This window comes from Phoenix dactylifera, unplaced genomic scaffold (assembly GCF_009389715.1).
Source record: "Phoenix dactylifera cultivar Barhee BC4 unplaced genomic scaffold, palm_55x_up_171113_PBpolish2nd_filt_p 000189F, whole genome shotgun sequence".
Lineage (NCBI taxonomy): Eukaryota > Viridiplantae > Streptophyta > Magnoliopsida > Arecales > Arecaceae > Phoenix > Phoenix dactylifera.
The window spans coordinates 559342-587262 of record NW_024067716.1 but is presented as its reverse complement, the minus strand read 5'-3'; the positions used below and the strand labels follow the sequence as shown (position 1 = coordinate 587262).

Genomic DNA, 27921 nt, shown 5'->3' with positions numbered 1-27921 from the left:
TTGATGGCAACAAATAACACATTTTTATTGAACACACTAGGAGTCTTAATGTTACAAAAAGATATTAACTCAGCTTTTATTTTAGGCAAGCCACAAACAGAAGCTTAGCCAGCGTTCACTGCAAATCATGCACATTGGTGAACTCAAACATAAACGCAACAGTCCTTCCATACTCTCAAAATTCATAGATAATTGCTATCAACCTGCAACAAGGCACAAAAAGGCAGGCTGCAAAAGAACCATCATTCAGCTTTCCATGAAGGGAGGAGTATCAGAGTCCCTCCATGTGCTCATTGAAGAAGCATATCTATCACCCTTGACAGCATCTGTTGAAGCATACGACTCAAGTTCAGCCATTTCTTCAGGCGTAAGTTTCACTGACAGTGCTCCAATATTCTGGTTGAAGTTCTCAATCTTGGTGGTGCCTGGTATAGGACAGACATCACTTCCCTGGTGATGAACCCAAGCCAATGCAAGCTGTGAAGGGGTGCATCCCTTCCTCTTAGCCATTTCATTTACGCGCTCAAATATAAGTGCATTTTCCTCGAGATTCCCAGGTTGAAATCTGGGCACACTCTGCAAAATCATTCATCTTTCAATTAATGGAACATGAAACAAAAGGCTCAAATACATACAAACAAGAAAGCAAAGAAAATGTACTCAGACATCAGCCGTGCCGGTGACATTAATAGTTCAGTTATCTTCTTTTGTTAACATAAACAGAATCTACAAAACTATAAAACAATCGAAGAGCAAAATGCCGGAAATGAAAAAGCTCTGAAATGTTTGACCAAAAAAAAGGTTCTAAGATGAACAATTGATCCAGAAGAAGAAACAAGTATGAGATGTGAAAACAAAATTACAGGAAATTGGTTTCTGGGTAACTATAAACAAAAATAACTACTATTTTAATGCAAACATTACCTGGATGTGCCTCTGATTCCATTTCTCCTTTATATGTCTAGGAGGCAATTTGGTTGCATGCAATTCAGCTGCACATAATTCAATGACAGTCTGCAATTCAACTGCTTGCAATTGGAATTGTAGTTGTAGAAAGGGGCCTTGTTTGGTTATCAGTAATTGAAAATTGCAAATGTAATTACAACTGTTTCGTTGTTTGATTTGGACAGAGATACAGTTACCCTACAATTAAACTAGTAAGGCTATCCCTGACAAACAATAAACTATTCGCCTTTTCGATGATAGTATAACATTTATCATATTATTTTTATAATTATAATAGGAAAAATATTGCTACTAAATTATCATTGGCTTAGCATAAGAATAATTACTAATGTAATTACATGAATGTCAAAACAATTTAATCCAATAATAACGAGACACATTGCTATCATATGAAATTATAATTATAATATTTTAATGTTAATGAAATAACAATACTATAATAATCATACAGTATCCTAGTAATAATAGTAACATTATTACAATATTCTAATAATATTAAATATAATATATTTTACAATCATTATATTAATAACTTAATACTATTCTAAAAATATTATATGACAATAACATAAAATTATTATAATATGATAAAACTATTATAACGCAATAATAATATAATATAGTATAATAAAAGTATAGCAATAAAATATTATAATCTTATATAATATTACTATTTATGATAATATCATTATAATAGTATAATATTACTTCATTAATAATATTGCAATAATATTATTATTATTATTATTTTAATTACAAGGATAATGTGGAGAAGAAGGGGAATGTTTGGAGTGGTAAGTGAAACTCTTCTAAAGGACTTTTCCTATTACAAGATTCCTTGTAATTAGAATAACCAATTTTGTTTACAATTTTAATTACAACTTTTGGGACCTTTTCCTGAGTTGAACTGCAACATGCAATTGCAATAGCAGGCCTCCAAACACTAGTTTTGGTTGCTTGCAATTCAATTGGTCAACTGCAACTGTAGGATACGACTTACGGGAAACTAAATAGTCCCTATATATCTCTATTTGCATCCGTATAAGGGTATAGTTATATTGTGCAAATTGCAAAGAAAGGTCTACACTGTAACGATCCAACACCTTAATCCCAAAAGGCTAGTCAGAATGTGTTTGGATTACTTGGCTCTGTTCAAGTACCCAGAATATGTGCGGCGCATAATCAATGTAGAATTAAGTACATGCCCACAAAAGCCCTCACACACTCTCCCTATATAATCTCTTGCATCCTCGCCAGGCCAAAGGTCCAAATAAAATCACAAACACAACAATCAACCAATAGTCAGTCCCAGAAAGGCCTATATTGCAGTGTTCTCTAGTCCATATAGGCTATGAGCCGGGTCCACCTTGATACTATTTCCAACAACCCAGAACCTCATTCAAAAAGATTATTCAAAAGGTACTCTTTAGATACATTGGCCCTGTATAAGTATCTAAGATCTGCCCAATGCATAACTATGTGGGACTAAACACACACCCACATGATCCCTCGTATACACCCACTTGCAAATTTAGTGATAGCGAAAGCAAAACAAAATGAACCACTAGTGTGATATACAAGGATTGAAATGATTACATGTTCTTAAAAAAATATGTGCTTCAGACCCCTTGGGTGTATCACGCCCACCAAATAGTTCTAGCAGCATAGTATGTTTCTTTTTCTTCTTTTTTCTTTCGGGGGGGGGGGGGGGAGGGTGTGCTCAAATCATATGAAAACTTACTATAAGCATTTTAAAACTTGGAGATAGAATCCAACAATTTTGGTTATCCTTTTTCAAACCACATAATTGAACTTGGCAATGCATGTGAAGTTCTCTCATTTTAGTCTAATGTCCTAAAACTATGATATGTGCATCTGTATATACATAGATATGGTGTATATGTATATACACATTGATATATACACAATCCCATATTTAATAAATTCATGTTCTGTATGGTAAGAAAGATAGGAAAGGTCACCAGCAAGAAAAATGGAAACCATTTAATGGTCCATTGCATTCTAGAAGATAGCTTTTCCATGTTGCACCTTTAGATATTCTAAGTTCTTTATAAAAAAAATATACAAATAAAGAAAAAGAAAATAAGAACATTGCCATCCATGTTTCATCTCATTGCATTGCACTTGCCAAATGCCATTGTCAACAAATGTCAACACTACAATTTATAAATGCAGAAGTTGTTAAAATATATAGCCTAATGAACTAAAATTATGCACAGTCAAACTATAATTATAATTCGCTTTTGTTGGGATCATGAACATAGGCATGTTGTGATCGAGGCAAAGGCAACAACTCAATGTTGTGTGAACTAGACTCCTGCATTCACCTTATGCAATAGAACCTTAAATACTTATCAAATTATCTGGATATGGATTTTGCAGATTGATGGTGGAGTTGGCCTTTCTAACAATGAATATTATCGACCATAATGGAAGTAGGTTTTTTTTTCTTTCTTTTTTTTTGTCTTTCTCTCTACCTTGCCCTTTAGAGTAAAAAAAGTCCGCAAAATCCTCTCCATTTTCGGCCCTAGAGCAATGGGCCATGTTTAGGCGGTCTAGTCTGGCAAAGTTGGAATGTGGAAGGGATGGGAAGGTTCCAAGCTTGAGTTCATAGGTTGCAGTGCAGATTTTGGCTTCCTTCTCCGACACTGATAGGCCTTGCCGCTTGTTCTTAGAAGTGCATTGTTGTTGGTTGCAAGCAAGGTGGAACTTTTTTTCTCCAAAGATGGAGAGGTTCGGTAGTACAGGAGAAAAGAGTGTCTTAGAACTTGTGAAGATATGGACGAGGATGTTGACATCCTCCATTATCTCTTGGTTAGGCCTTTGACGGGCCTTCATTTGGGCTATGAGCCCTTGTTTGGTTGTTCTGGCCTTTCGGCCTCTTGTTACGTGCTGATCTAGCCCATATTGGGAAAAGAACTATGGTCCCTTGGCCAAAGCCCCTACCAGCTGCTTGCCAAATGAGGCAAGGCGGTTAAACTCACCCATACTTTGTATCAAGTGGCCATTTGAGCCGGTCGCTAGAAAAAGTAGGCATTTTGTTGCCTTTTATAGCTTGGTTAAGGACTTTGGTGGGAAAATAATAATATGAAATGTCATGTTTCTTGTATCCTTGAGCTAATTTGGGGTAGTTGTGGAAAAATATAATGAAACATCTAAACCAAAAAATATTTTACAATATTTTCTACAATAACTACTTTTAACAAACAAATATATGTAATTTGCTAGAAATTTTTTTTCAATATGTTCCTGTATCCTTTTTTGTTTCCCGTTTTTGTAAAATCAGTTACTTGGTTACTCATCCAAATCAAATTCTCTCATCCATGTCCAGGCTACATTGATCCCAATGTGAAAAGGCAGCAATAAATGAAAACGAATGGACACACATAACACATGCATATGATTGTATTACTGTTTTCTAAATGACAAAATGACCTCAGTTTTTGTTTCATCCTTGAATTAACACAAGCAGCAGTCTTAGTTGCTTAACTACCAGATGCGACCAATTTTGATAGGTAGATTATTATGTTTATATGGTCCATTGATCTATCCCGACCATACATTTGATAACTACCAATATCTCATCGCATAATGTACCATTAGCTCTTTTCCAGATACATATATAATTATTTTCCAGATACATATATAATTATTTTATCAGAAATACGCACCTTACGGAAGTCCTGGTCTGACAAAGTATCGGCCATTTTCGGTCCAACAGAAAAGAAACCCCTGCCTAATGGACTATATGCAACAATTCCAATACCAAGTTCTCTGGAAATCTCAAAACAAAAAGTAAGAAAAGCAATATTAGAAAATAAATGTTAGCCACCAATATGCAAACAAACTCACCTGCAAGTGGGAATTATATCTTCTTCAGCATCTCTTGTCCATAAAGACCACTCCAGTTGGACAGCAGTTATTGGATGAACTGCATGTGCCCTCCTGATTGTTGAAGCAGATGCTTCAGACAACCCAATGTATTTTATCTTTCCTTCTTCAACTAGTTTCTTGAGTTCTCCCATCTGATAATGGCAAAAGAAAATGATGATCAATTTACTAACCAACTTGTATTCAGGCAAAAAGGCGTCAAGGTACGAATATGAAAATATAATTTAATATTGGAACCTACAATACCATTCACAAGCAGGATCAATAATACGGTCAAATGATATAGCATTATAGGTTTTACTGACTAAACACGACTGGGGAAATTAAAAAAAATAAAATAAAATAAAATAAACAGGTGCATGATTACAATAAACTCAAATGCTTCATAATTGTTATCCTTCTTATGGCATGATCAGTAAATTATAAAACACATCTGAACGTAGGGTGATTTCACTTAGGACAATAAAGTGGCATTGTCCTCATACTAAGCTAGATTACAAGATCAGTCCTATAAACTTCAACAACCAGTGGCAGTCATAGCTTGGTAAAATATAAGCTTCTTCTCGTCATTTGAAAATAAAAATGTTATGCTCCTACTCTTCTTAGACCTTTTTCTTATATGATAATTGTGAGGACCCGTGCGGGCGTGTGTTTAGTCCCACATCGGTTATTCGCTGGGTAGATCTTGGGTACTTATACAGGATCAAGGAACCCAAATAATACCTTCCGGCTAGCCATTTTGGGTGAGGTCCTAGGTTGCTACAAATGGTATCAGAGCAGATCCGGCCCATAATCTATGTGGACTAGGGGACACTGCAGCACGGACCCATTGGGGCTGACCACGGGCCCATCGTGGTGTTTGTGATTAGATTTGAATAGATTTGAACCCTTAGCCTGACGAGGACGTCAGGGCTTGAACGGGGGAAGTATGTAAGGACCCGTGTGGGCGTGTGTTTAGTCCCACATCGATTATTCGCTGGGTAGATCTTGGGTACTTATCAGGATCAAGGAATCCAAATAATACCTTCCGGCTAGCCATTTTGGGTGAGGTCCTGGGTTGTTACAAATGGTATCAAAGCGAACCGGCCCATAACCTATGTGGACTAGGGGACACTGCAGCACGAATCTATTGAGGCTGACCACGGGCCAATCGTGGTGTTTGTGATTAGATTTGAATAGATTTGAACCCTTAATCTGACGAGGACGTCAGGGCTTGAACGGGGGGAATATGTGAGGATCCGTGCGGGCGTGTGTTTAGTCCCACATCGGTTATTCGCTGGGTAGATCTTGGGTACTTATACAAAATCAAGGAACTCAAATAAAACCTTCCGGCTAGCCATTTTGGGTGAGGTCCTGGGTTGTTACAAATGGTATCAGAGCGGACCCGGCCCATAACCTATGTGGACTAGGGGACACTGCAGCACGGATCCATTGGGGCTGACCACGGGCCAATCGTGGTGTTTGTGATTTGATTTGAATAGATATTTAAACCCTTAGCTTGACGAGGATGTCAGGACTTGAACGGGGGGAGTATGTGGGACCCGTGCGGGCGTGTGTTTAGTCCTACATTGATTATTCGTTAGGTAGATCTTGGGTACTTATACAGGATCAAGGAATCCAAATAATAACTTCCGGCTAGCCATTTTGGGTGAGATCCTGGGTTATTACAAATGGTATCAGAGCGGACCCGACCCATAACCTATGTGGACTAGGGGACACTGCAGCATGGATCCATTGGGGCTGACCACGAGCCAATCGTGGTGTTTGTGATTAGATTTGAATAGATTTGAACCCTTAGCCTGACGAGGACGTCAGGGCTTGAACGGGGGAGTATGTGAAGATCCGTGCGGGCGTGCGTTTAGTCCCACATCGGTTATTCGCTGGGTAGATCTTGGGTACTTATACAGGATCAAGGAACCCAAATAATACCTTCCGGCTAGCCATTTTGGGTGAGGTCCTGGGTTGTTACAATAATACTCTTTTTTACACTTCAGCCTCATGAACATTCCCAACTGGTTCTAAAATGTGATTCTCTGTTGTTACCACCTCATTCGCCTCTACATCACATGCAGATGGACCTTTGCATAACTTCCTTAGCAGTAATAATGATAGAAGACACATTCACATAGTCTACCAACCTCCAAGTCAATTTACAAAAGACCCTTTTAAAATCCAACCACCAAACTAGGATCTCAGTCCATTGTTCGTGCTGAAAAGGTTTCAAGCTCATAGCAGAAAGCTCATCCCTAAGTCACAGATTTCAATTCTTTAGTTCTAACAAAATATCACTTCCCTTTCGTAGCCCATATTATGCCAACATATCATCATGATGTAGAATAAAACACTGTCAGTAACGAATGCTTTTTTTCTAATCAATGGTCATTCTACTTTAACAACTCTCTCATATGAAGACACACCCCATAGGCAATACTTCCCCTACCTAGTGAAACTTTAAGAAAGTAAAAGCATCTCTTATTTTGGTATATTTTTGTCCATCAAGACATAATTAAGGGTAAATATTTTTACCATGTTTTCATATGTTTTCATGAAAGAGGGGTTCGGAAAAGTTTCTTTGACCAAGAAGTGCACAAAGAAAGTACAGATGATAATATGCATTAATAAAATTTAAGAAAGCTTAAATAAGTAAGCTTAAGTAATGAAAGTGAGAAGGGAGAGACAAGAATGCATCATGTTCTAGAAAGCACCTTAAGTTTTAGAAAGCCTATGCCTCTGAGGTGAGGCAGATATTTTAAAAACATAAAAACATGAGCCGGACAATCCAGGTTCTTCAATCAGACATCATGTTCTACGAAGCACAATGTACGTGTTGAAGTCTAACCCAAAAAAAATATATATATATACACCTTGCACAATATTCTTAGGAACAAAACCACATACCTTTTCTTTTCGAAGCAAGATGAAAGAAATTCATGATAAGAAGTAATTTTTAAAAATGAAATTCATTCAATTCCTTTCTCTTGACTCCTAGGAGAAAACATCAACAGCCCCAAACATATGCTGGAGAACTCCAACTACCAAGTTCTCAAGTTAGGCTATCTTGGTCCACACAAACCTTACTCAAGGTTTAGGACTAGGCGTAGGCCAGAACCCATGATCGACCATACCAGCTCAAGCCCCAGCATAGATGAAATCAATTCCAAGCATAATTAGACCAATGACCCTTGTTCTCCTTACATCTACCCCCAAGCACAAACCTTGTGAAGGAAACATTTCCCGAGTTGTCCGATAAAATCGAACGCCAGGCATGAAAAATCAGTTTTAAAATTTTTTATTTTATTTATAATAATTATAAATATTAAATTTAACTTTTATGTAAAATTACCTCAAGCCCGTAGCGGAAGTTGGTCGAGGTAATTTGAATCTGGATCTGGATCTAGATCCCTGAAGGTAGCTCTGCAAGGCCTGGATCTGCAAGCCCTCTACTTCGCATGCACGTCAAGCTTCGCAAGAAGGTTGGATGATGTCTTTACTCGTGCAAAACAATCTTTTGCAAAAGGACCCTTGGAAGAAAGGAAAACTAGAAAAAGGACCTTCCTATTTCTTTCTTTCTTCTCTTTCTTTCTTTCTTTCTTTCTTCGGTTTCTTTCTCCCGTTTGTTCACAGCACGCCTAGGCCGAAGAGACACCCGTCTCTTGATCCTGATCACAGAGGAATGGAAGGGAGGAGAGGACGCCGGACCTGGGCCGAACTCCAAACCACCAGAGAGAGAGAGAGAGGAACTCCTTCCTCACTCTTCTTCTTCTTCACAGAATAAACCTATCTCTCTGTCTCACGTTTTCTTCCCAAGAAAATTTTCTCTCTCACTCCATTCGAGAGGAAACGGTGGCCTACAAATAGGCCAACGCTGAGAGGAGTTAAGAGGCGTAAATGGTCTAGCGTTATTGAATTCATTCATTATCAAATATGAATGAATTTGATAACAATTGTTTCAAAAACAACCGTGGAATAAAACAGTGATTAATGTCAATTATTGCTGGATTTCAAAAATCAAACTGGACTGGAATGTTGGCGGTTCAAAACCGCACATTCCGGTCCAGTCGGCCGTCTGGCCGGAGGCCGGTTGGCCGCGCAATCGACGGTCGGAAGGGTTGCGGACACGTGAAACAGAGAAGCTCTGTTTCATGCGTCCCAGGTGAGTCGGGGCTCACAAAAAAGGTGCTAAGGGTCCATGTGAAGGGAGTGGTCCACGGGTCCATGGGATTTATTCACGGTCAGCAACCACTCTAAATGGGAAAAGTCAACTTGTGATACAAATGGGTTAGCCCATTTGATCATAAGTTAGTCAATTTGGTTCTAAACCAAATTTGCAGCCCATTTGAATGAATTTTTGACCCGAAAAAATTCCACATGAGTCTGACTCATAGGAGATTCAATTGGGTCTAGTTTCGGCTCGATCCAAGTCCGACTTAGATCAGAACAAATACGAAATTAAATCCCAATTAAATCATGATCGAGCCCAATTCCACTAATTTAGACTCAATCAAATCCAATCTCAACAATTGAGTCCTGATCAAGTTCAATTATATTAATTAAAACTTGATTGACCCGAAATACAGACTTAATTAGTTGTTCATCCATGAAATTTAGCATGTACCTCATGTTCAGTGCTAGCTGAACATAGACAGAGCCAAATTCCAAATGACCCATAATTTAATTCTTAATTAAATTGGGTCAAGACCTTCCTACTTAGCTTGACTAATGTGCGTGACTCCGATAGGTTCGAACACTAAGCCGGTAGTACATGGACTACTCCATGAACTAATCGAGGTGACCATCTAGCAATGATACCCGACGTCCGGATAGGTCAAATATGCAAAGCAACATTCAAGAACCTAGACGTATGGTTGTTGCATAATTCATCCCTATGACCTTCGATGCTCAAGATGACCTCAGAGTGGACTGTCGAACTCTGGGTCCGGTCATTCATAGTGTATTTCAATTAATCAAATCAAGTGACTTATCACTTGGTTTACCCTGGCCAAGGTTTTACTGAATTGAAATACAGTGAGACATCAACTCCTAAAATCTGAAGCGGTCAATCCCATCTTGACTCATACACAGACTTCGCGAGTACTTGACTGCACCCAGCATCTTTCCGATCCCTGAATTAGAAATTCAGGTCATCCAGTGCCTAAATACAGTGAGTTGCTTGCAAGTCACCGTGACAGTCTCAGGTCTAAGGGGTACTTATGCCCATACGTTTTACGAGCTAACTCCCGACAGTGGAGTGCTACGCAGGTGAGTCACTATTCAGTGACGATGTACTCCTACATCTCACCTGTATGCCATACAGTGTCTCCACACTCCTTGGTTTAAGAGGACAACCAACTAAATGGCACACAACGACCTATACTTGACATAGCTATCGTCCAATTGACAGCTCGTCATTTGGTCGCGAACTGGTTTAAGGACTAAATGATAAAACCTCTTTTATCCACTAAATTAGTCCTAAGGACTTCATCACAATACACAGGAGTTCAATTTGAAGATGCAACACTTGTGATGAATAGAAAATTGCCAGAATAAATTTTTATTCATTTTAATAAAACATATACATAATTCAATTTCTTACAACTAATAAATTGGCTTTGGGACACAATTCCCAACAACTCCCACTTGGACTAAAACCAATTTGCACAGTATCTTATACCTATCTTCGATTTGTGATAATCGAACTCCTTTACAGAAAGGGCTTTAGTGAATGGGTCAGCTAGGTTCTCCTTTCCATCGATCTTCTGAAGATTGACGTCACCTCGTTCCACGATCTCTCGTACAAGGTGGTAGCGACGCAGAATGTGCTTGGTCCTGTGGTGAGACTTTGGCTCCTTTGCTTGTGCAATGGCTCCAGTATTGTCACAATACAAAAGAACTGGACCGTTGATTGAGGGAGCAACACCAAGTTGATTTACAAACTTCTTGATCCAAACAGCTTCCTTTGCCGCATCTGATGCAGCAACATACTCTGCTTCGCATACAGAATCGGCTACTGAATGCTGTTTGGAACTTTTCCAGCAGACTGCTCCTCCATTCAGGGTAAACACAAATCCAGACATACTCTTACTGTCATCATGGTCTGACTGAAAACTAGAGTCTGTAAACCCCACAAGTTTTAAGTCAGATTCTCCATAGATTAACCATTGGTCCTTAGTATTTCTTAAATACTTAAGGATGGTTTTCACCACCTTCCAATGGTTCTCACCCGGATCAGACTGATACCTACTCGCTACTGCTAGTGAGTAAGCAACATCCGGTCTTGTACATGTCATGGCGTACATAATAGAACCTACTGCAGAAGCATATGGGATTCTACTCATACGCTCTCTCTCTTCGGAAGTTGTCGGACAATCTTTCTTAGAGAGAGAAATTCCTTGGCCTATCGGAAGATAGCCCTTCTTGGAATTCTCCATGTTGAACCGCTTCAACATAGTGTCGATGTACGTGGATTGGGACAATCCAAGCAACCTCTTAGATCTATCTCTATAGATCTTCATCCCTAGGATGTAGGATGCTTCTCCCAAATCCTTCATGGAGAACTGTGATGACAACCAGAGTTTCACATTCTGTAATGCAGGAATGTCATTTCCAATTAAGAGAATGTCATCCACATACAAGACAAGGAATGTGATCACTGAACTGTTAGTCCACTTGTAGACAAAAGGTTCTTCTTCGTTCTTAATGAAGCCATACGTTTTGATAGTTTTATCGAAACGTATGTTCCAACTTCGAGAAGCTTGCTTAAGTCCATAAATAGACTTTTGTAGCTTGCATACTTTGGACTCGTCTGTGGATGTGAAACCCTCAGGTTGTATCATATACACCTCTTCTCCCAGCTCTCCATTTAGAAAAGCTGTTTTCACATCCATTTGCCAGATTTCATAATCCATATATGCTGCAATAGCAAGCATGATCCGAATAGATTTTAGCATTGCCACAGGGGAAAAAGTCTCGTCATAGTCGATGCCATAACGTTGACGATACCCCTTGGCAACCAGACGGGCTTTATAGGTCTCCACCTTTCCGTCTGCGCCTCTCTTTCTTTTGAAGATCCATTTGCACCCTATGGGTTTTATCCCTTCAAGTGGATCAACTAGTGTCCATACACTATTGATTTCCATGGATTCCATTTCGGATCTCATGGCTTTAAGCCATAATTCAGAGTCGGACCTCTGCATAGCATCCATATAGGTGATCGGATCCTCATTGTTCTCATCGAGCTCAATGGGATCTGCGTCTTGGACCAAGAAACCATAGTATCTATCCACTTGACGCAGTACTCTACCTGATCGCCTTAATGGTGCTTCTACATTGGGCTCCAGGTTTGATCTAATTGAATCCGGTTCTGTGGGTTCAGTAGATTGTGTTAAATCTTCCACCTGCTGAACTTCACTAAGTTCAACCTTAGAGGCAACAATTCCTTCACTAAGGAATTCCCTTTCCAAAAAGGTTGCCTTAAGTCCTACGAACACCTTTTGTTCATTAGGAAGGTAGAAGTAATAACCCCTAGTTTCCTTGGGGTACCCTACAAAATAACACTTATCGGACCTAGGACCAAGTTTGTCAGTTTGAGAACGTTTAACATAAGCCGGACATCCCCAAACCCTAAGGTATGAAAGTGTCGGCTTACGCCCAGTCCATATCTCATATGGAGTCTTCTCAACAGACTTACTTGGAACCTTATTTAGTATTATACACGCAGACTCTAAAGCATAACCCCAAAAAGATAGAGGCAGACTAGTAAACCCCATCATGGATCGAACCATGTCTAACAGAGTTCGATTCCTCCTTTCGGATACACCATTGTGCTGAGGTGTTCCTGGAGGGGTCCATTGTGAGAGAATCCCATTCTCCTCTAGATAAGTCAAGAAATCACCGGAAAGGTATTCTCCTCCTCGGTCTGACCGAAGGATCTTAATACTCTTTCCAGTCTGTTTTTCTACTTCATTACGAAATCGTTTGAACATTTCAAATGATTCCGACTTATGCTTCATCAGATAGACATACCCATACCTGGATAGGTCATCTGTGAAGGTTATGAAGTAGGCATAACCATCTTTGGCACTTACGTTCATAGGTCCACATACATCAGTATGTATGAGGCCAAGAACATCGCTGGCTCGTTCACCCTTTCCAGAAAAAGGTGACTTGGTCATCTTACCCAGAAGACAGGATTCACAAGTTGGCAATGATTCACAATCATTGATTTCTAAAATGCCCTGTTGGGCTAACCTGTTTATCCTGTTTTTATTTATGTGACCTAGCCGGCAATGCCATAAATAGGCTTCATTGACATTATCTAACTTAGGGCGTTTATTAGAGGTATACATTACATTCACAGGCAGTGATAGAGTATAAATGCCATATTTCAATTGTCCACGAAAAATTTTAATACCATTCAAAATGATATCACAAAAATTTTCTTTTATTGATAAGCAATAACCATTTTTGGCCAAAAGGCCTACAGAGATGACATTCATTAAAAATGTTGGACAATAATGACAATCATCTAATATGACTACTCTAGATTCAAAAACAAGCTCAATGACTCCTAAAGCTAGGACTGGAACTGATCTTCCATCTCCAACGTTCAGGAATCTTTCGCCACTCTTGAATCTTCTACTAACTTGAAGTCCCTACAATGAATTGCAAATATTAATTGGACTTCCGGTATCCAATACCCAAGCAGTAGAATCATAAATAGAAAAATTACAAGGTGTTATCATATAATTACCTTGTGCAGCAACTGTTTGCTGCTTTTTCTTCTTAGGCCTGTTTGGATCAAGGGACGCTATGTAAGCCGGACAATTCCGCTTCCAATGACCCATCTTCTTACAAAAGAAGCACTCTGCCTTGCTCTTATCGGCTTTACGCTTCTTAGTCTGGCTGGGCTTAGAGACCCCAGCACGAGCTTTTTGCACCTTCTTCTTCTTTCCTTTCTTAAAGGAAGAAAGTCCTGCAGAAGTCCCACCTACCATATTCACCGACTCCTTTTTGAGTTGGTGATCCTTCTCATAGGTCTGCAGTAAACCTAGCAAACCATGATAGGATACTTCAGGTTTAGTCATTCTATAATGACTAAGGAAGGTCAGGTAGGACTTGGGAAGTGAGTTCAAAATGGCGTCCTTGCCCAATTGCTCGTGCAAAGGAAAGCCAAGTTTACTTAGGCGATCGATTTGTTCGACCATATACAATACATGATCGGTGACCGATGCCCCTTCCCTCATGCGGGCATTGAATATAGCGCAGGAGGTCTTATGTCGTTCAACATCATCAGGTGTGCCGAAAGACTTCTTCAACATTTGAAGGATTTCCACTGGCTGCGCTTCCTCGAATTTACGACTAAACTCGTCATTCATCGAGGCCCTCATGATGCAACGCACTGTAGTGCGATCGTTGAGCCACTTCTGATAAGCGTCTCTGATTGCACGTGGTGCATTGGCTGCAGGTTCCTCAGGTGCAGGATCCGATATCACATACAGGATCCGCTCATGCTCTAATACTATTTTCATCTTTCGATACCAGCTATCGAAGTTAGGTCCATTAAGCTTATCATTGTCTAATAGTGTTCGGAGGGACAATGAGTTAGCCATATCTGAAAAATAAAGGAAAAACCCAACTAATCAGTATATGATTTATTTAATCCTAAAGACTTGGACTTTAGTCAAAAGTTTTCTCCCACTATTTTAATCGAATTAATAGCCTTTACCTTTAATTCGAGGAATTACTTTAATTCCCTAGTGAGTACTAGAATCCGCATAGACTGCATACAGGCCCGAGGAAGGCTCGGCCAACCCATTTGCATCTAAGGGTAGGTCTATTACCAATTGTTTCTCTAACCAATTTCTAGTAATCAATTTTGCCCCAGGTGGTAATCAGTAGGCGGAGGCCTCCACTGAAGATCCTGGTTAGGTCCAACCATTAATGAACTAACTCGATGACACTACCTAATGTATGATCAGGCCCGAGGAAGGCTCGGCCAACCTAATCACAATTAGATAGCTCAAAAAGCTATCATATAACGAAGGATAATTCCAGTATTCAGAGGAACACCAGACGGAAGCGTCCTGCATGTTCAACTGTAATATTGGACCCATTATCATTCACCTTAATGGGAGGCTATGATCTAGTTATCTATATAACTTTATCATTTTAAGGACCTAATAATTTAGAGGATTTTAAATGATATGTAACACTGACCGATAATTCTAAATCCTCCCACTGACTTCACCAAATCATATAGAGGACTAGCTCTTATTGGTCTATTAGACACCTAAATCAGTCACACTGATTTTTCTTAATGGCATGGGTGAGTGCCAAGTCTCAAGGTACCTTAATCAAAACTTGATCGACCAAATTGGCCAGGTAAGAGAGATCATGGGAGGGTTACGCCATTAACCTCTTTCCTAGACACCAACTATGTTGGCCAGGTAAGAGGTAGCCCCAATTAAAAACCATGATCAAATGCCGACTTACCTTAGACACCAATTGGTTTATCAAGTTGATTTAGGTTATCCTTGGGAACTCGGGCTCGACCACTAAGCCACAATCAGATCCAATTGAAATGTTTGGATATGATAAACTACAACTATTGAGTTTGATCATTTTATAAACCTTGATTTAGTCTAGTTCAACTATTGATTAGATTAAATCATGTTTCTTAAGTTAGTCCATTTCAATTTGATTTCATGATTAGGTCTAACCTAGTCAACTAATCTGATTGTGCTAACCCATCCCCAAATCCCATGTTCAAATTTAAATTTTAATTCAAATTTCAAATTTTGAATTTTAAATCTTTATTTGAAATTCAAATTTTAAATTTTAAATTCAACATTTAATTCTTTATTAAATGCATTATGATCATGGATTCAAGGTGTCAATTTATTCCAAATATAAACAATTTATATTTAAATTTTGTGGCCACAATAAATTTAAAACTGAAATTTCATAAACATCAATTATGCATAATTTCACAAAAATGAACTATTTATTTTATGATACAAATTTATCTCAATTTTGTGCTAGGACAACCTTTTCACTATAAGGGGTTAACCTTATAGCAGGACAACCTTATAATTCAGCACAAGATTGATATTTTATCAATAAATCTAGATCTAATCTAAATTTAAAAATTAAATCATGCATAATTCTAGATATTATAGGCCAATTCCATCGGCCAACCTGGCTCTGATACCAGTTGAAGGAAACATTTCCCGAGTTGTCCGATAAAATCGAACGCCAGGCATGAAAAATCAGTTTTAAAATTTTTTATTATATAAATATTAAATTTAACTTTTATGTAAAATTACCTCAAGCCCGTAGCGGAAGTTGGTCGAGGTAATTTGAATCTAGATCTGGATCTAGATCCCTGAAGGTAGCTCTGCAAGGCCTGGATCTGCAAGCCCTCTACTTCGCACGCACGTCAAGCTTCGCAAGAAGGTTGGATGATGTCTTTACTCGTGCAAAACAATCTTTTGCAAAAGGACCCTTGGAAGAAAGGAAAACTAGAAAAAGGACCTTCCTATTTCTTTCTTTCTTTCTTCGGTTTCTTTCTCCCATTTGTTCACAGCACGCCTAGGCCGAAGAGACACCCGTCTCTTGATCCTGATCACAGAGGAATGGAAGGGAGGAGAGGACGCCGGACCTGGGCCGAACTCCAAACCACCAGAGAGAGAGAGAGGAACTCCTTCCTCACTCTTCTTCTTCTTCACAGAATAAACCTATCTCTCTGTCTCACGTTTTCTTCCCAAGAAAATTTTCTCTCTCACTCCATTCGAGAGGAAACGGTGGCCTACAAATAGGCCAACGCTGAGAGGAGTTAAGAGGCGTAAATGGTCTAGCGTTATTGAATTCATTCATTATCAAATATGAATGAATTTGATAACGATTGTTTCAAAAACAACCGTGGAATAAAACAGTGATTAATGTCAATTATTGCTAGATTTCAAAAATCAAACTGGACTGGAATGTTGGCAGTTCAAAACCGCACATTCCGGTCCAGTCGGCCGTCTGGCCGGAGGCCGGTTGGCCGCGCAATCGACGGTCGGAAGGGTTGCGGACGCGTGAAACAGAGAAGCTCTGTTTCATGCGTCCCAGGTGAGTCGCGGCTCACAAAAAAGGTGCTAAGGGTCCATGTGAAGGGAGTGGTCCAGGGGTCCATGGGATTTATTCACGGTCAGCAACCACTCTAAATGGGAAAAATCAACTTGTGATACAAATGGGTTAGCCCATTTGATCATAAGTTAGTCAATTTGGTTCTAAACCAAATTTGCAGCCCATTTGAATGAATTTTTGACCCGAAAAAATTCCACATGAGTCTGACTCATAGGAGATTCAATTGGATCTAGTTTCGGCTCGATCCAAGTCCGACTTAGATCAGAACAAATACGAAATTAAATCCCAATTAAATCATGATCGAGCCCAATTCCACTAATTTAGACCCAATCAAATCCAATCTCAACAATTGAGTCCTGATCAAGTTCAATTATATTAATTAAAACTTGATTGACCCAAAATACAGACTTAATTAGTTGTTCATCCATGAAATTTAGCATGTACCTCATGTTCAGTGCTAGCTGAACATAGACAGAGCCAAATTCCAAATGACCCATAATTTAATTCTTAATTAAATTGGGTCAAGACCTTCCTACTTAGCTTGACTAATGTGCGTGACTCCAATAGGTTCGAACACTAAGCCGGTAGTACATGGACTACTCCATGCACTAATCGAGGTGACCACCTAGCAATGATACCCAACGTCCGGATAGGTCAAATATGCAAAGCAACATTCAAGAACCTAGACGTATGGTTGTTGCATAATTCATCCCTATGACCTTCGATGCTCAAGATGACCTCAGAGTGGATTGTCGAACTCTGGGTCCGGTCATTCATAGTGTATTTCAATTAATCAAATCAAGTGACTTATCACTTGGTTTACCCTGGCCAAGGTTTTACTGAATTGAAATACAGTGAGACATCAACTCCTAAAATCTGAAGCGGTCAATCCCATCTTGACTCATACACAGACTTCGCGAGTACTTGACTGCACCCAGCATCTTTCCGATCCCTAAATTAGAAATTCAGGTCATCCAGTGCCTAAGTACAGTGAGTTGCTTGCAAGTCACCGTGACAGTCTCAGGTCTAAGGGGTACTTATGCCCATACGTTTTACGAGCTAACTCCCGACAGTGGAGTGCTACGCAGGTGAGTCACTATTCAGTGACGATGTACTCCTACATCTCACCTGTATGCCATACAGTGTCTCCACACTCCTTGGTTTAAGAGGACAACCAACTAAATGGCACACAACAACCTATACTTGACATAGCTATCGTCCAATTGACAGCTCGTCATTTGGTCGCGAACTGGTTTAAGGACTAAATGATAAAACCTCTTTTATCCACTAAATTAGTCCTAAGGACTTCATCACAATACACAGGAGTTCAATTTGAAGATGCAACACTTGTGATGAATAGAAAATTGCCAGAATAAATTTTTATTCATTTTAATAAAACATATACATAATTCAATTTCTTACAACTAATAAATTGGCTTTGGGACACAATTCCCAACACCTTGGCCCTCCTCAAACAATAAAACTTAGCTTACACTTAACTCTCATTCCCATCCAACCCCTCTTCCATACTCAATGCTATACGGGGAAAAAAAGGAAAAAATGACAAAAAATGAGAGACATATTCAAACTCACCTCCTTTATGAGATAGTTTGGACCAATCCTTTGAGAATCGGGGAGGGACACGAAAGCAATGGGATAGATGTGAAAAGCACTCAGAGACATGCAAAAACAGAGAGAGAGAGAGAGAGAGAGAGGGTGGGAGAGAGGTGAGAAAATGAGAAAAGAAGAGGGCCACCACCAAATGCCACTCGAATGAGGAAAGTTAGATAGGAGAAAAGATTAGGTTTAGATCCCTGCTTAATACTATTTTTTTCTATTTCTTTTTTAATAGAAGCATGGAATCTGATGCAAAACAGATGCTTGGTTATCTTGTTTTTGTTTTTTTTTCTGAAACAACTTTCATTAGTTTTTAGAAAAAGTAGAAGTGAAATTTTTGCTTCCACTTTTTTTAAAAGTGGGTTTGCACCTCTCTCGTCCCCTTTGCCCGACCTTCTCATGATCAACACCCGACCTCCCTATGTTTGCCTCGAGGACTTAACCCTGGAGCAAGACCATCTCGCCGATATCACCACCGTCGAGCACATTGGCCTCTTCTACCTAGCTTAAGACCAGATCGACTCTGCCACCAGACCCACCTCCTCTCTCTTGCCTTCTACTCCACTCTGCCTCCTCCTATGCCCCCAACGAGCTCCCTGCCTATGATGACAATAACGTCACCTACCAGCCTTGCAACCATCCAAGCAACCACGGCCAAACTTTGCCATGGCCGTCGCCATCTCCGACATCACCCAAACCAACTCCGTCCTCGAGATACTTAGTCAGCGCCCCGACCATGAGGCCATCAGCAATGCTTGTGCCCTGATCGCCAAGATCGCCGAGATCGAGGCCACCCTCACACGGAACCTCAAGAAGATCGTCCATGCCCCAGTGGTACCTCCCAGCCTTAACACGGTCGAGTAGCTTCTCTTGTTAAAAAAAAAAAGTGCAAACCAAACATATTTTTTAATATCAAAAATCTAAAAAAATGGAAATAGAATTCCTTTTTTCCATTTTTTTTAAAAGAAAAGGTGACAATGATGCCAAACACAACCTTAAAATTAGTTTTATTACTTGCTTCTTATATGTTGGCCTTTGATATTTGATCCATAAATCATCCTACTGAAAAGGTTCAAGAAATGTTTCTTTATTTTAAAATTTTAAATTTTGATTGTAGAAAAGGAAAAAAGAATTGAGCTAACACTGGTCAATCAAGGAGGAAACCTCCATATCATCAAGCTAATAATACACTCATCGTCAAAGTCTTTATATATTATAATAAACTTGAAATTCCTTTTGGTAAGTTCTCTTCAACCTACCCCATGTCATACTGAAGTCGTCATCACCAAACAAATATATGCCAAAGAACTAAGCAACAAGGGCAGGTCATGGTATTAGCTCGTAATGAAAGGAAGAAGAGCAGAATGTGCTAAAAATGTAGGCCAGACACCTAAATTTGCATCAATGAAGGTACCACCATAAGAATTTATGGTTTCACAATAATGTGATGATAAGGCTGCAGCTTGAGGAAGATCAAGATGAATGAAAGTGGATGGCCAGATAAGGAGAAAAAACAATAGGCTCGTGACTCTCCTATATGCTCGACATTAAAATCTAATAAAGAGAACTGAGCTTGAGAATTGGATAAATATAAGCTTAGCAACTAAATAAATCTCAAAGAAAAACACCCTTGAGGTGAACCTAAGAAGCCTGATAGAGCTTTGCAATTTCTAGCAGGTACTCTTGTTTTTAGTATGATAGCAAGATTTAGCACCAATCCATGTGACAAAACATACATGACAGCTTCTTAACTTGAGCTAGTCTCCGCTTGAGGGCAGCTCCTGTACCGATATTTGAGGCATTTTTTTAAATTACTTTTACCCTATTATGGATTTTTATACAGGTTACATCTTTCATGCTGACAACATCTTTTCATCCAAAAAGTCAATACATAGCAAACACTTTGATTGCCATGTATGATATAGTTGATCTTTCTATTGAATTAGCTTCTTTGAGCTCACTAAAACAACATAAAAAGAATTGATTGAAAATAAAAAATATATATATCTTTACTACTAGTTCAAAAAGAATCATGTTAGGTCCAGTTTCCTACTCCTAATGAAGTCTAATTAGATTCTTTTAAGTGATGTTAGAGTCTGACAACTTTCATTTATGTGATTAACTAGTCACCATTAGAAATCAATAGGCCACTATCTGTGATGAACCGGAAGGTGCTGCTGCTGATTTTAGTTCCTTATGTCATGGAAAAAAAGGTAAAGTTATGGCATGTAATAATCAACATCAGATATTAATTAGCCATTATCTATGATGAGGCAGAAGGTGCCGCTGCTAATTAATTTTATATATTTGTTTATTGAATAATACTCCAAAATGGCAGCAAAGATGTCCATCACTCAAAAGTGTACAAGGGGTTCTGTCAGCTACTAAGCAGCTAAGATGGAGAGGAGAACTATGCGGCCATGCAAATGTCACATAATGAGAAGAATACTAGTTATAAAGGAATATTGCAATCCTTCCTAACTTTTTTCAGTTAAGCCTGATATTTTTAATCCCTACTGAGTCGTAGATAGAAAAACAATAAAATGGATGTTAGATCCTATGGAGTAGTGAACTCGATGCTCATATAATGAATGATTATTGAAGATCATCTTATGTGACAGTAGTCAGTAAAGCCAGGAAAAAGAAGCACTAACAACACTGATCCAAAAGATGCATGTTGTTCTAGAAAACCTAGCAACCAAAGCAACCAAAAGGATGTGTTTTATTCTTAAGGATCCTTTCCTTTTTTTAGGATTATAAGGAACAATGTATATTCTAAGACTAAAGATAACATCAAGGTTAAATAGTACTCATAGCTCAAGGGAATGATGTAGGGTTAAACTTATAGGTGCCTTAGCACAAAAGCCAAACTATAATAATCAGCATTTCTTTTTGGCGCATCTTCACCAAGTAACTAAATATAAATAGCTCAATTTTTTGGCCACAGTAGGTGTTTTTTCTGGATTCCATTTTATGTACAATTGTTTGATTGCAATCAGAATACGTAGTATCTTTTGTTTTTTTATAAAAAAATATCTTTGTATGAAGTTTTTTAGATGGGTACAGGTTTGCATTAAAACTAGAAGTAAATGCATTTCTGGGATAGTTCAAATTGGTTATATTATTAGATGCAGTAAGTCCCATTGTTTTAGATTGTTGTGATTTTTCTATTCGAGGAAGATTATTGTCCAGATTGCATTAAGAGTTTTGGCTTAGCTATTGCATGATCCTATATAAACAACGCCTATTGGCTTGAACAAGATATCAAGATAAATACCAGGCTTTCTTTATAGTGACAATCACTTTAGTCCTTGCTCAAAAGCATGGTTTGAAGCTATGAGCTTGTTCAACAAAAACAGATGAGATTCCTCTACCTACCCTTCAACTTTGTCTTCCAAACATTTGCAATTACTTCAATATTACAATTAAATCTCTTGAACAAGTACAGATTATTTTTCCTCTCTGAGGTTTGCATTTCTCGAGAACTGCAAAACCTTAAGAGACATTTGGAAGGATGAACTCACCGTAACCTCGATGGGGACCCGAGTGTCAATTCGGTGCTGATGGTAGAGATCGATGCAGTCGACGCCAAGCCTCTTCAAGCTCGCCTCACAGGCGGCCCTCACATACGCCGGATCCCCACGTATCTCCCTCTTCCCATCAGAAAAACTGATACCAAACTTGGTCGCCAGCTCCACCTTCTCCCTCATCCTGCCTTGCAGAGCCTAAAACAAACACCACGCAGGCATCAGGGAAGGACCCATGCGCAAGCCTCCAGTAGCACAAGAAGAGGGCAAAAGGGTTTACCTTGCCGAGGAGAACCTCGTTGGTGAAGGGGCCGTAGATGTCGGAGGTGTCGAGGAAGGTGACGCCGCTGCAGATGGCGTGGTGGATGAGCGCGATCATGTCGGGTTCCGGCTTCGGGGGTCCGTAGAAGGCGGACATCCCCATGCAACCCAGGCCCTGGGCGGAGACCTCCAGGCCCTGGGAGCCCAGCTTCATGCGCCCCACTATCGCCATGGCTCTTGCACTACCTACTGCTGCTTCCTGTTCTGTTTTAGGTTGGGGAAGGCTGGGTTAACACATTGCCTCATCATTTTATACTGTCTAGGGATAAACGGAAGCTCTTGCGTCATTACTCAGGAAAAACCGAATTTAAAATTTAAAAATAAAAAAAAAAAAAACATGTGAATGCACACCGACGAAAGCACTTGCGTCAGCTTTGTAAATGTTGTAAACCACTAAGATATCTGAAGGATCTTATTTCTTCTTCTTCCCTCCTTTTCTTCTTTCGTTCTTCTTCCCTTCAAAATCAATCAATCATATCTATAATAAAATCATATATCGTCATAATTTTCCAAAATAACATATTCGGTAATAACATACTATACATCAAATTCATGCATTATGAATAATACCACTCAAAAATCATGAATATAATAATTTTATAATTACTGATAAATTTAGAAAAAATGAAATATTACTTACTTCGTGAGAGAATCCAAAGTATCAATCCAATCAATTTCAAAAATTCTTCGAAAATGTTGGTATTTAAAAATTATATTTCTATCATAATTTATCATGATTATTCTGGAAATAGAAATCCTAATTCAACACTTTCCTAGCCGTTAGATAGTTAATAGAACCATTGTAAGATGAATATAGCTATTTAAACTCGCAAAAAACTAGTTGTTACTGTTGTTAGACATAGTGGGGTCGACTCGCCATTTTCTGGGGTCGACTCAAGATTTCGAGAGCTGACTAGTGGTCTTTAGGATTCGTCTCGAGCTTGCTTTTGCTTCTGTTGCGCTCTATCATTTGTCTATGGCACTCTGTCATAGATCTCTCAGTTCAGGGATCGACTCGAGATTTTTAAGAGTCGACTCAATTACTTTCAAGGGTCGACTCTTTAATAGACTACCTTTAGCTGCTTTCTATCTTTCCACTATGGCTATTCTGGGATTGACTCATCTCTTTCTAGAGTCGACTCTAGCTTAATTGGAGGCGGCTCGTGAATTCCATGGGTCGATTTGCCAACATGATAATTTTCTTAACTCTATCTTTTCTCTGTAGCCATTCTGGGGTCGACTCATTTTTGTCTAGGGTCGACTCTAATCTGTCTAAAGTCAGCTCATGAAGTACATGGGTCTACTCGCCAATACGATAAATTCATTGGCTTTCTGTCTGTTCTTTAAGACTATTCTTGGGTTGAAATATAATCTGTTGGAGTCGGCTCGTGAAGGTGCATTAGTCAGCGACAGTATGCCAGAGTCGACTCGTTGCAAAAGCTTTGGGTCGACTCTTGCGGTAGCTCAGGATGAAATTTTCTATGCTTGTCTATGAGCTTCCAAAGATTGTTTTCATGTTCTTTTGGAGTTAACTTCTCGATGTGGTGCTTCAAATGGATAATCTTTTTTTGAGAGTGGATGAAGGCTTTTATCTTTGCTTTCTGAAATTTATCACTTAAACTCAAAGCAATTGGATTAATTAACTATTGACTCAACTATTTTGCATCATCAAAATCAGTCCTTTAGGGTCAAAAAAATTATAATATATCAAGCCTCAATATTCTAGAAATATAAATATGTTATATAATACAAAGACAAATATTTCATAGTTTTCTAAAAAAAATAAATACGTCTAATTCATGTAAATTTTATATCATGCACTATAACACAATTATCATCCTCTCATATTTTTGTGATATTCTAAATGAAATTAGAAAAATCACAAAAATAATTGGAGTTCAAATGAATATTTTAGTATTTTCTATAAGAAAAATAAGAGAAAATAACGTATGACACGCAACTTGATAAATGACGATATAATATGAAGCCACAAGAAAAGAGCCTGATGGTTCATCTAATCACAACAAGCCAACACCGTCATTAATTTTATTAGCTAAAGCCATGTTTCTACGTGTATCACAGCCTACCAGACTTGACTAGAGAAGGCATGCATGCCATGTCAATGTCACCTACCGCTACGTGGCAATCACATCGCAGGAATGCTCCACCATGTCATCACCATGATAGCATTAACATAACGGCATGCCAGTGCCATGTCACAGCCACGTCAATTACACGTTGCTAACATGTCATCAACAAGTAATAACCATGTCATAGCCATTCCCTATCACATCATCAACATGGTGGCGCTAACACACTAATATGCTAGCGACAATGGTTACAGAATACCTAAAGTGTGGGGGTGGTTCTATATACACCCCCCCTATTGCTCAGGACACCCCCCAAAAATTAAAAAAAAATTAAATACTCTCTACACCCCCCCATTTGCTAAGGACACCCCTAAAAAATTAAAAATTCCTAAATTACCCCCCACCCTCCCCACCCCCTCACCTAAATTGCTCTCTACACCCCCCAAACCCCCCCCCCCCCCCCCCCCGCTCTTCCCCTCCAAAAGACCCGCCGGCTTCTCCCTTCCGCCGTGCCCCCGGCTCATGTGCCTCGCGTGTATGACTTCCCGCCGCCGCCGCCGCTGGAGGCGGAGGCGGCTGAGCAGGAAGAGGAGGAGTCGGGTTCTCTGCCGATGAGCCCCCCCATCCTGCTCCTCCCGCCGGACGCCCTCCACAACGTCCTTGGCCGCCTCCCCCTCCTCCAGGCCCTCGCCTGCCGCTCCGTCTGCCACCTCTTCCGCGACGCGATCTCCTCCCCGTCCTTCCTCGCCGCCCTCCCCCCGGTCCGCCTCCTCGCCCTTCGCCACCCCCGTGCAGCCGCTTCCACCCCCTCCCTCCACGCCTTTGACACCGCCCTCGGTCGTTGGCTCTGCCTCCCCCTCTCCTTCCTCCCCTTCCCCTCCTCATCCCCCGTCACCGCTTCCCCCTCCCTCCTCTACCTCTGGGCTGACACTTCCGCCGCCCCCTCCGCCGTAGGCGACCCTAAGAACCCCAAGTCCCTCATCCTCTGTAACCCGCTCGCCCGCTCGTACCGCCTCCTCCCGCCACTCGGCTCCGCCTGGTCCCGCCACGGCACCGTCCTCGCCGGCCCTGGCGGCGCCGCCCTCGTCCTCACCGAGCTGGCCGCCATCGCCTATGCCCCCGGCGCTGACCGCTGGCTCAAGTTCTCCCTCTGCGACGTCGGCTTCTGTTCCCTCAACCTCCCTTCCAAGCCCCCCGTTCCCCCTTCTGTCCGGCTTCTGTTCGGCTGCACAGAGCCGGACAGAAGCCTTCTGTTCGGCTGCACAGAGCCGGACAGAAGCCTTCTGTTCGGCTGCACAGAGCCGGACAGAAGCCTTCTGTTCGGCACTGTGCAGCCGAACAGAAGGCTTCTGTTCGGTTGAGGGTTGCCGAACAGAAGGCTTCTGTTCGGCACTGTTCAGCCGAACAGAAGCCTTTTGTTCGGCGATCCAGTGCCGAACGGAGCACGAACCGTGAAAAAAAAAAATTTCGAAACAAGGTGGAACATGTACCTTTGCGGCCGATTCTTCGTCCCAAATCACTAGTTGCTTGTCCATGCTTCGAATGGGGCTTAAATCTCCTTCAAAGATCGCCTAAACGATGTAAATGGATCGAGGGGTTTAAGGGGGGTTTGAGGGGTGTTTTTTTTTTTTTCTTTTCAAAACGAAACGGAGGAGGAGGAAGGGGGGGTGTACTGAGAAAATTTCAAGGGCAATATGGTAATTACACTAAAGGTTAGTTTGGGTATTTTTTTTTTGTTTTTGGAGGGTGTCCTTAGCAATAGGGGGGGTGTATATAGAACCACCCAAAGTGTGGCAATAATAATGGGAAATAGGGTGCGGAGTTCATTTAATTTACGAAACCAGCCCCTCGATTCCTTCAATGGCAGTTTTCTTTCTCCCATCTGCCAATGTCTCGACCCTCACAACTTTCTCATTTCTTGGCCGACTTGGACATGTGACCGCTCTTGGGGAAGCCCTTATATTGACCTACTCATACATGGCAACCATGGATCATGAAGTGCCTTGGTTCGAGAGAAAAATGATTTGAAATATATTGGTCAAAAATTGTTATAAAACTAGTGTTCCAATTTTTCTCTTAAGCCACATGTTAGAATTGATTGCGTTGAAAAATTTGAGGATTCGTAACACTCCAATAGGCTATCTTATATATAATAATGTGCTTTAATATCAAGTAATAAAAAGTTGCTATTAGAAGCCACCAGAGACCTATTAAAGGCCAATCCATAGAAAACCATATGAATAAAGGATTTCAGAAGTACATTCATCATCCTTAAAAGCTTTTGAAGAATGAAAACTAACCTAGATGCTCTGAACCAATGAAAGAAATCAAATCTTCAACCGAAAGGAAAATCAACAATATACCTTTCAGAAGCGTGTGATCAATGTTTACGGGATGTTTCTTGAGCTAGGATCACATAATTTGGTCTTCTCGTATACTCGAACTTCTTCTTCCTTGTTGTAGCATAAATTTCTGTCTCTAATATCTCTCATTTCAGATTCCCATGTTTTTTTCATAGAGTGGTTGGGGAAATTTTAGGAGCTTATAGGAGTTGCGATAACTACACCAAGTTGTTATCACCATGGAATAACTCCCACATGAAACAGGGCTCTAAAGGCTAGGGCATGCTCTCACGGGCGCCCAACCTTGGTTCCAGCATAGATCTAATCTTGAAATCTAGGAGTTCATAGTTCCTCATGCCTTCTTCAAGAGTCTTCTATGATTTCAAAAATACATTCTAGTTCTCATTATTTAATAGTTGAATATAAAGAGCGAAATCAATTGCTTTCCAAAGAAGGGTCTTGTGCCACACGGCCTATCATATAGACTGATCAATGTCCCTTAGCTCTTTTGATTTGAGTTCTTGTTTATTTTAGTGGAATTGTCAATGCTTAGCCTCGTGCTGTAATATCAAAAAGAAAGAAAAAAAGTTGAGTAATCACTCTGAACACCCGACCACGTTCACATGGGTATGCATCCTCTTCTCCCATCCATGAAAGAAAGGCATGTCATTATTGTTGGGGCTAATATGTGCAGCCAAATTCTTATTGGGAGAACTCCAGCATGTCAGAGTTAATTTGTGGATGGAGGCTAGAGAATATCTCCTTTTCCTAATTCTTAAAGGAAAAGAGGATGAAGGGGAAAGGAGAAGGGAAAGAGAACAGGAAGAAGAAGGGTTTGCGTAGTTCCCTTTCTGTCCTTAGATCTAATCCCCCAATGAATTTGTTGACAAGCAGCTCCAGCTACCACTTGAGATTGTCCCACAAATCTGGCCCATGAGTGGCTTAAATAAGCACAAAGATGAGCAGAGTGAAATCCCCAACTTAACTTCTACCTTGGAACTCCAAAGATGATTGGAC

At 40.0% G+C, this 27921-nt stretch overlaps 2 protein-coding genes across 2 annotated transcripts; one reads left to right on the top strand and one right to left on the bottom strand.

The window, feature by feature from the left end:
- On the bottom strand, positions 1-22736 carry LOC103697470 (probable aldo-keto reductase 2). The gene is given in 6 exon segments (XM_039117189.1): positions 1-261; positions 263-576; positions 4659-4761; positions 4840-5012; positions 22149-22349; positions 22432-22736. Coding segments are annotated over 6 exon segments (1023 nt in total). The 5' UTR covers positions 22645-22736; the 3' UTR covers positions 1-242.
- A 2437-nt stretch (positions 22737-25173) lies between these two features.
- On the top strand, positions 25174-27080 carry LOC120105092 (SKP1-interacting partner 15-like). Its single transcript, XM_039117183.1, has 2 exons — positions 25174-25770; positions 27060-27080. The coding sequence occupies exons 1-2, from the start codon at positions 25174-25176 to the stop codon at positions 27078-27080; spliced, it is 618 nt and encodes a 205-aa protein (XP_038973111.1).
- The last annotated feature ends 841 nt before the right edge of the window (positions 27081-27921 follow it).

Coding starts and splice junctions, on each gene's coding strand:
- LOC120105092 (XM_039117183.1), top strand. CDS start 25,174: ATGAGCCCCCCCATCCTGCTCCTCCCGCCGGACGCCCTCCACAACGTC. Junction 25,771..27,059: donor AGCCCCCCGTTCCCCCTTCT/GTCCGGCTTCTG, acceptor CTCTCATTTCAG/ATTCCCATGTTTTTTTCATA.